This window comes from Arachis stenosperma, chromosome 10 (assembly GCF_014773155.1).
Source record: "Arachis stenosperma cultivar V10309 chromosome 10, arast.V10309.gnm1.PFL2, whole genome shotgun sequence".
NCBI lineage: Eukaryota > Viridiplantae > Streptophyta > Magnoliopsida > Fabales > Fabaceae > Arachis > Arachis stenosperma.
In genome coordinates this window covers 128,646,750-128,656,335 of record NC_080386.1, presented here as the reverse complement: position 1 = coordinate 128,656,335, position 9,586 = coordinate 128,646,750, and the positions used below count along the sequence as shown (strand labels likewise).

The window sequence follows — 9,586 nt, the reverse complement described above, 5'->3', positions numbered from 1 at the left end:
AAGCAAGCATGACGTGAGGAAAAGCTTCTTTCTAGTTTCTACCTATCACCGCATTATTATTAGGCAAGTTATTTGAGTGTGACTACAATAAGGACCACGCACTACTATCCGCCACCACCACCATGCCCTTATGCGCAAGAAATGGAGAATTAAACAAACTCCAAAATCATTGATGGTAACTGTTAGAAAGGTAAGAGAGCCATAGAGAAAAAGATTTGTGTATATTTAAGTTGTGTAGAATAATACAATATAAGAGAGTATTTATAAGTGCTAAAAAAATTAATATAATAAAGATATAATATCTTATAATAAATATTGAAATATATACTAAATAATACTAATTCATCGTAATTATACTCTAACACGTCCTAATTATTTTTAAAAAAATTCACCATGAAAATTTCTACAAATTAGAGTCAATCCTACAAATAGACATTTTTTTCTGTCCAATCACTTGTTTGTTCCGTTCCTTTTCTATTTTTTCCTTTTTAAGTGTAGTTAGTAAAACTCTCAATTCGAATAGAAAGAAAATTTCAAAGCACATATGAAATATGGAATATGTTTGATTTTGATGGTATATATATACTTTCACCCTAGTTGGCTGGAATTCGCTAGAATCCAGATGATATTATATAAGTGTTAGTTGGACCTTCAATTTTCATACTATAAATAAATAATAAGTATATACTTTTATTATTGATTAAATAATGAAACAGAGGCCACCGAGAAAACAGACAAAAGAATACACGTACATATTCCAATTCATAAACCAACTAACTAACAAAATAATTAAAAGTGAAACTAAATGATAAAAGAAAAAGAAAAAACAAAGTCCAATAAGCCAAATAAACGCGAATCATCATTTGTATAAGAAGATTAAAGCTAAAGCTAACCACTCCACTATCGAAATGAAAATAAATTTATTACTGTTTTTATATGGTTTAGCTCAATTACCTTTGTTACAAATTGTAATTTTGCTATCTCGTCCCAATAAGTGCAAATATATTATTCTATAGCAAAATGTACAATTCCAAATACCGCAATAGCAAAGGTATATCCATCGTACTAATACGGAAGATATATTTGGAAAACTACGTACAAGAATACGTATAAAAAGAAAAAAATTATATTTATAAAACAGTAAATATAGTAATATACCAAGCAACGATCATTCTTCTAACGGCGTTGAGTTGAGTTGAGTCAAACACCGACTGTGCAGCGCTGAACAAGCTGAAACTTAACGGCGCCACTATCTCCGAGGGCGATGCCGTTACTGCGGGGTCCGAAAGTGATGAAGGCAGGGCAACGGACATAGATGTGGTAATGGCCGGAGACAAAGGCACCGACCTTCCAACGGACCTTGCCGTCAAGTTTAACGACGACGAGAACGTTGCCGTTGTTCTGATCCTGGCTTAGTCCTTGGAAGTTAAACGGAGCCACCGGAACATTGTTGCCGGAGACAAATGGGGACCAGACGTCAACCTCCTTGTGGCCTTGGTACGACGGAGGAATGGAAGTCCGGAGGGTGATCTGTATATAATAATAAAAACAAAAATAAAAATTCATGTTCAGTCAATTTCACATCAAATTATTTGTTAAGAAAAATAAATAATTCGATTGACTTGATAATGGTCAGTTATTAACTTTACGTAAAGTTGACTACTAATTACTAATTAGAATCTTTTATAACTAGGAAAATTATAGGATACCAACATATTATCTACCAACTTCTGCCAACTCTTATTTATATTTGTGTTTCATGGAAGTATATTCGTAGATGTGTCTAATAATTAATATATTTTAAATACATATATAAAGAGATACATCCAGAAAATATATCTATAAAGACACTTCTATTAAATACCGTTATAAAAAAGACATTTTTATTAGACACATCTACGAACACACTTTCATGAAACACAATTATAAATAAGAGTTGGCAGAAGTTGGCAGATATGCTGTTGGTAACGTAGCGGAACCGTTATAACTATTACAAATATATTCATTCATGTGTCTGTTAGTACCTGCTGGCTGCGGTAGGAGATGTAGGCGTCGAGGCGGTCGTAGTAGATTCCGATCTTGTCGTTGGGGTTGCGGGAGGAGAGGGTGACCTGGAAGTTGGAGGTGAGGAAGTTGGCGACGGAGGCGTTGAAGGCGTAGACGGTTACGTCTTGGAGGATGAAGGTGGGTTTTGATGGTTGGAGGATGGCCCAAATGATGAGTATTGTTACGAGGATGATGAAGCAGATGATGGCTGTCCACCAGAATATTCTCGTGAAGATCTTCTTCTTCTTGCTCTTGTGGTGCCCGCACTCCTTCACCGACATGCTTGCTCTTCAAGAACAGATCAAACCTGTGGGAAAGTGATCGATGACGAAAATGTGCAATGTTACGTACTCAACAATATATATACTTCTTCATTAGCCTTATTTGGCGAAATTGTTTGTATGTGAAATTGATATTTAAAAATTAGTGAAAACTTAGGTGAAATTGACTTCACGTGAAGTTAATATTTAGGAGTAGTTATATAATTTAATTGATTTGATTAAATTTCCGTCAAACAATTTTTAGATATTAATTTTATATGAAGTCGACTTCACATAAATTTTTATCTTAAAAATTATTAGATAATTTAATAAATTTAATTAAATTATTATTTAATTATTTTTAATTATAAAGTATTCTCAGAATTATTATTGTTAAAATTATAGCTTGTTTACGCTAGTTATATAAATTTTAACAAATGAGGAAAACTTTCTCCACTCAAATTATTAAGCCAATTTAAATGTGACATCATGAATACTTCACACATGTGCCACCATCGTAATTATTATTTCACGTCTTTTGCCTTATTTAATTTCTAAGTTAATTCATTTAATAAAATGCATCATATCTTATTATAATTTCTTTACTCCAGCAACTAAATACCACAACGTAACTATATATCCTCAGTTGAAACCTCTCCTATATTCACTAAGGAAAAGTATTTATATACTAAGCCACCAAGTTATAATAGAGTGGAGATCAAATACAGTATTTATACATTAAAAGTAATTATATATAAATATATATTATTTAATTTATCTTTAATATATATTTTATATTTTAATATATATATTTTATACTAATAATTAATTCTAATAATTAATTTTAATTTACATTTGGTATGATTGTATTAAGATATGTGGGATACTTTGTGCTTGCGAAAGTCAACGAAAGGTATCATTAACCATTTGTAAGAACAAACAAAGAAACTTTACTTGAGTAAAAGAAAGATAAATAATTTTATAACATTTAAAAGTTATATTATTAAGAGAAATTTTATTCATATTTTAAAAGAATAATGTTAGAAAATCAATTTTTTTTTTGTCAATGGTAAAGAATTTTATTAAATTTCTTTTATTTATCTTAAATATAGATTCTAAATTAATCCTAAGTTATAAAGTTAAATTCTAAAGTTAGTTAATATTAGTTATCTAAAAAACAATGAATCAATCCGATGGTAGGGTGAAATTATTAAACAACAGTAAATTTACTATCATGTTTTCAAATAATCGTAATCTTGCATGTATATTAAATATGATCATTATGATACCGTGTTCTTATTTATATTTAAATTAAATTTAAAATTCTTCGTTAAATTGACAAAATGACAAATAAAATGAAAAGAATTGCGATACCCACATACAAGAACTGATGAAAGTATGAAACCCCTCCCCTCCTTTTTTTTTTTTTCAAATTTAGTAATTTACCAAAAAGAAAATTAATAATTTAAGGAAATTTTCATTGCTTGTTAAGTATTTCTTTGTGACCGTTGGATGGCTTAATCAGAAAAGGAAGATCATCGTTCAACGTTTGGGGTCAATGTAGGGCCCACTTAAATGATGAAGTAGCTTCCAGCCCAGTTGCACCGACCATTCCTTCCGTTCCTTTTTCAATGGTTGGCGACTAAAAGTAAATAATAAATAATGAAGACTAACCAGTAACCACAATTAAAAACAAAAAAAATTATTTCAAAGAATTATAACTCATAATCTTTTTATACTTATTTAAAAGTTATAGAGTTAAATTTCATTTTTATTTTTGGTAAAAAAAAATAATATAAAAAAATGACTTCCTTTTTTTATCCATGCTCCCACAATAACTTCTGCCCCTTCTTTTTTTTTTCCTTTTTTTTGAAATAACACTTTTAATTTCGTTTTGTTATTTAGTGTCTTTGAGACACAAATATATACACAAATACATATAAATATATAAATTTTATAATATATTTGATAATAATATAAGATATATATGTATAAATCGTTATAAAAAAAGAGTTATTTTAACATTTTATTTTTTAACATTATAATTAAATATTAAAATTAATATATATTTTTAACAAATATTATAAATGTCAAATTTTTTATATTTTTTGATGAATAATTTGACCGTAGAAAATTATTTCTTCAATTTTGACACTTATTTATTTTCAATTTATTCAACTATTTATCTTTTTTTTAGACTTTGTCAATTTTGACATTACACTGCTCTCAGTTTGGGATCATACTGCTCATTCTTTATCTTCAAAATCTCAATTTATTCTTCAATTTTAAGATCTCATCTCAGTTTTTGTTAAAAATTTTGTTGAGAATATTTTATAGCCAATAAGTATCAAAATAAATAGCATTTTTTACGGTTAATAAGTATCACAAAAAATATATTCTTAAATTTTTCTAACAAATTATTTTTGACAGCCAATATTTATCAAAATAAGATTTAAACTTTTTTCACAATTACTTACATGTTAAAAAAATTATTTTTAACAAAACTTTTATTAACATATTTTCATAGTTAAAATAGTGTCAAAATTTATTTTTTTGACAAATTTTAATTCTTTTTTTACACATATAACCCTAAAAAATAATTTATATTGTTGTAGTGAATTAAATATTAATTTTAACTGTTATGTCTTATGTACTGTGTCTAATACTTTGATAATTTTAAAATAATAATAAAAAAATCAAATTTTGTGTTCTATTATGTCTTTATGTCTCAATTAAAAAAACATTAATATTATATTTGATTGGAAAAAAATAATAAAAAAATAAAAAATAATATTTTTTTTATTTGATTTGCAAAGAAAATAGAAAGAAAATTTTTTTTTGTGTGGATCTCACTAAAAAAATTTTCTTTCCATTATAAATAAGAAAATAAGAAAAAAATGCTATATTTTTTATATTTTCAATACTACCTTTATATATTTATATTATTATTAATAATTATTAATATAAATTTAATTTTAATATATTATTATAATAGAAATTCATATTTAAACATTATATGTATTAGATAAATAATTTAACTCAAATATATAAAATTATAATATTTTATAATATTTATAAAATATATTAAAATATGAATAAATAAAAATATTTATATTTTATTTTATAATTAAAATATTAATGTAATTTTATATCATTATAATTTTTTTTTATTTAAATAAAATTTTTTTATTTTCTTTTCATTTATTTTCTATTCATCCAAATAATATATAAATAACTTTATTTTTTTATTTTTTTCTTTTTTTTCTTTTCTACATTTAAACAAAGTATATATATACATTATGTGTATCTACGCATCATCGTATTTATTCAAATTTGTGTCACAAGTCTCACAATAAAGAAACAATAAATATATATCATCATATTTAATGATTAATGTTGATATCTCAACAAACAAACACAGTCGACGATCTTTTAAACATTGGGTGACTTTATTTTACAAAATTGTTTTCTTATTATTCATGTGCAAAGTCACATCTACGAGACAAACAGAACAGAAATAAAAGTTCCCAACAATGACATTTTCTTTTTATAATTTACAAGAATAAATTTTGCGACCCCTTCAAAAAGCTAAGGTTGTATCAGCACTTATTATTTTAATTAAAAATTCGAAGTTACTAAAGAGTAAAGAGCAACCAATTATAGCCCCCATATATATATATATATATATATATATATATATATATATATATATATATAAGAGCCCTTTTTTTTATGTTTTAACGCATGATTGGGCTTTTATATGTAATTTTATTAACAATTAAAAGGAAGCCAGAAAAAAAGAAAAACATATATTCCCATTATTGCTGGTACAGACTACGTGCCAGCTTCTTGGGCTGCTTTCATTACTAGTTGAAACCGAGCTACTCTTTAATTAATTTTCACCTCCAATTGAGATAATTAAATGCAATTTACATGATAGACCAAAAATACGAATTTTTTATTTTAATAAATAAAACAAATGTAATAATTATTGCATTAAATAATTTTAAAATTTATTATCAAAATTTGTTATTTTCTCTTATTTCGTTTATACTGTAAATAAAATAATTTTACACCTATTTTATTTATAGGGTAAATATAATAACATATATAAACGGAATACGTGTATATCTCGCTTACAATATAAACGAAATATGTGTAAGATTATCTCGTTTACAGTATAAATGAGGTAAGAAAGAGTCTCAAATTTTGATAATAAATTTTAAAATTATTTAATTCAGTAATTATTATATTTATTTTATTTATTAAAATAAAAAATTTCCAAAAATAATAACGTAAGCAGCATTAGTTGACAACTCACACCTACTCGATGGAGTTCTTTTCTCCCTTTTAACATTAGATTAATGGAGAAGCAACTTTCCAAAAATATATTATTTATCCTTTGGAAAACAACCTTTGTTTGATAGTCAACTTTATATCATTTTTCTTTTGGACCGACTCACTTTTAGTTACTTGCCGCTTAGCTTGTGCCCTTTCATTCACATAGTGAATAATTAGTCGTTAGCAGCTCAAATCTGAAAGAAAGATGGATGCCGTTTGGTGTAAGAAATATTAAAATTTAAGTTAATTAATTAACTATATATATCATGCTAATTTAACATCAAAAACACAAATCTCAATCTGCCCATTACATATTTTGGATTTGAATAAAGATGTTAACCACGTCCACACACACACACATATATACTAATAATTATAAATTCATATCATGATAATAATATTATTTAGAAGATAAAATATAGTTCAAATAATTAAAATTTATTTTATTTAATATTTATTAATTATTATTAAATACTAAATAAAAAAAATATTGTGAGTGATGACTATATATGAAACATTTATGAAGATGAATAAGAGAATTGCCCATTCACTGTTTATTATAAGCCATCATATTATTACATATAGAGTCCAATAATTGTTCCCAATAAGATAAGTTTATTATTTTCGATCAATGGCCCAAATAGTTGCACTTCATTTTGGCATCTTTCACCAATTATTAACATAGCTCCCGTCTTCTAACAAATATTTATTATAAGTTTATAATATATGCGTGTTGGTTTAAACTTTTGTTTATTGAATAAAATTTTTAGTAATGAATTTTGCTAGGTATATAATAAAAAATACGAATGATGTAAATAATGAGTTGTATTTTAAATTTATTAAATTAAAAAATATTTATTCTATTTATTCATTATAATTTTAGTTTCTTATAGTTATTCTCCATCTTTCTCTCTTTTTAATGTAGTTATTTCATTTTTTTTTATCATGCTGCACTGTTATTGTACCTTTTTCTCCCATTTATTGTACTGTTTCTATGCTCCCTGCAGGGACGGAGCTAGATGAAATATTAGAAGGAGGCAAAAAATATTTACACAAAAAAATAAAACTAAAATAAAATTTTAAGGGGGATTAAACTGAAATTTACGTATAATTTATATGTAAAAAATTAAAATTAGAAGAGCCATTGCCCCCTTGCAATATATGTAGCTCCGCCCCTGACTCCCTATAACTAATGATGCTGCTGCACCTTCCTCCTTGTGTCGTGCCATCTACTTTTAACACTGTCGTTGCACCTTCTTCTCCCATAGAAGGGGGGTACGGTACCTTTTGGACGCAGGAACCAAGAAATTCAAGCCATGAACCTTTTTGGGGGCAATAGCGCTGGAAGCTCTCTCCTTTCTCGGTGGAAGGAAGCTTCTTAATTGCTTTCTAATTATCTAAACACGGTATATATTCGTTCATGTTCTGCGGGCATGCCGTTGCACGCCTTCTTCTCCTTTTTGTGAGTTGCACTGTCGTTGAGCAAGAGGCCTTGTTCTGTCGCTACTCCAACGCTACACCTCTACCTTTACTTCTACGTCGTTGCATCGTGTCTTTGCCATTTCTATCGCGTGTCACTTTTCTTTATTCACCCAAATAGTATGACCCAAATAATGAAAAGAACTATCAGCATATATAGTAAAATGAACATCATGCAAAATATGTGGGTGCAAATTCAAACAAATCAAGTAAAATATTAATGACATACTCAAATAAACATCTACATTAGAATAAAAATAATCATACGGATACTTAGTAAAATAAACATCCAACTTAGTTGATAAGAAACAAGTAACGAGACAGCAATTTTGGAAGCACTAAAATTTTGATATAGCAACGGCAACGGTGACACCAGATTACGAGAGAACGGTTATGACAAAAAAAATTAAAATTATGATTAAACTTAATTAATTCAAAATTTTAATTTTAAAATTAAAATTAACTTTTTCTTCATTTATTATTTATGTTGTTTAAAAAAAAAAGGGTTGTTCCCATTTAGTTTCTCAATTTTTAAATATTATTCCATGGCAGGTAGACAATATTGACAATAGAAGATTCTATCTTACCTCTATTAATTAGTTCAAACGGAAATGCTGCATGTATATGTGTCTTCACATGTATATGTGGGTTCATGAATGATGAATATGTGAGAGTAGAGTATGAATATTTGAGGGTCAACCAAGAATGTTGCATGTGATAGGGCCAAGTGGCTAATTAATTAATATATAATTAAGTAGCCAATGGTCATATTAAAAGTTGATGGTGGTGCACTCACATTCAGATCCCAAGTTGAAGGTGATCTCTACACCTTTTTAGGTGATATAGTTTTTTGAACCCAAAATAAAGGTCACTGCTTTCTACACCATCTTCTTGGAACTACTAACTAAACGTACTTCTTAAACAACAAACTCCACTTTTCACTTTTCACATAATATAATTCAATAAATAAATTCTTCTATTGTAATTATGATCAATCTATACTCACTATTTAAAAGAAAATTAAATAATTTATAATTTATAATTATTAATTAATCATTATTAATATTTTAATAATATAAAATTACATCTAATAATATAAAATTATTTAATTTTTTTATTAATTAAATACTAACTAAATTTTAATAAAAATATTGATCCATCTGTTAAAAAAGAAGAATGGTCATTGTTACTCAATTGAGTCTCAAATATCCTATTTATATTGACTTGAGTTACAAGTCATTTACAGATTCCACCTCCATCTGATTCAAGAATCATGATTGGCTAAAAGTCTCTGTCAGGCAAGTAGTCAGTGAACAGTTACTGTCCCCTATAATTATTATTTGGCAATAATTGCAAAATGAAGCGGCTAGTATAGTGGATAAGGGAAAGGAATCAAGTTATGCAATGCATATACTTGGTTTCTTGGTTGTCTTGTGCAAAGGCCAAATGGTTTCTTCAAT

At 26.9% G+C, this 9,586-nt stretch overlaps 1 protein-coding gene across 1 annotated transcript; it reads right to left on the bottom strand.

The window, feature by feature from the left end:
- Positions 1-905: 905 nt before the first annotated feature.
- Positions 906-2,369, bottom strand: LOC130955901 (NDR1/HIN1-like protein 1). Its single transcript, XM_057882901.1, has 2 exons — positions 2,025-2,369; positions 906-1,530 (listed from the first exon to the last, which is right to left on the bottom strand). The coding sequence occupies exons 1-2, from the start codon at positions 2,325-2,327 to the stop codon at positions 1,201-1,203; spliced, it is 633 nt and encodes a 210-aa protein (XP_057738884.1). The 5' UTR covers positions 2,328-2,369; the 3' UTR covers positions 906-1,200.
- Between the last annotated feature and the right edge of the window lie 7,217 nt (positions 2,370-9,586).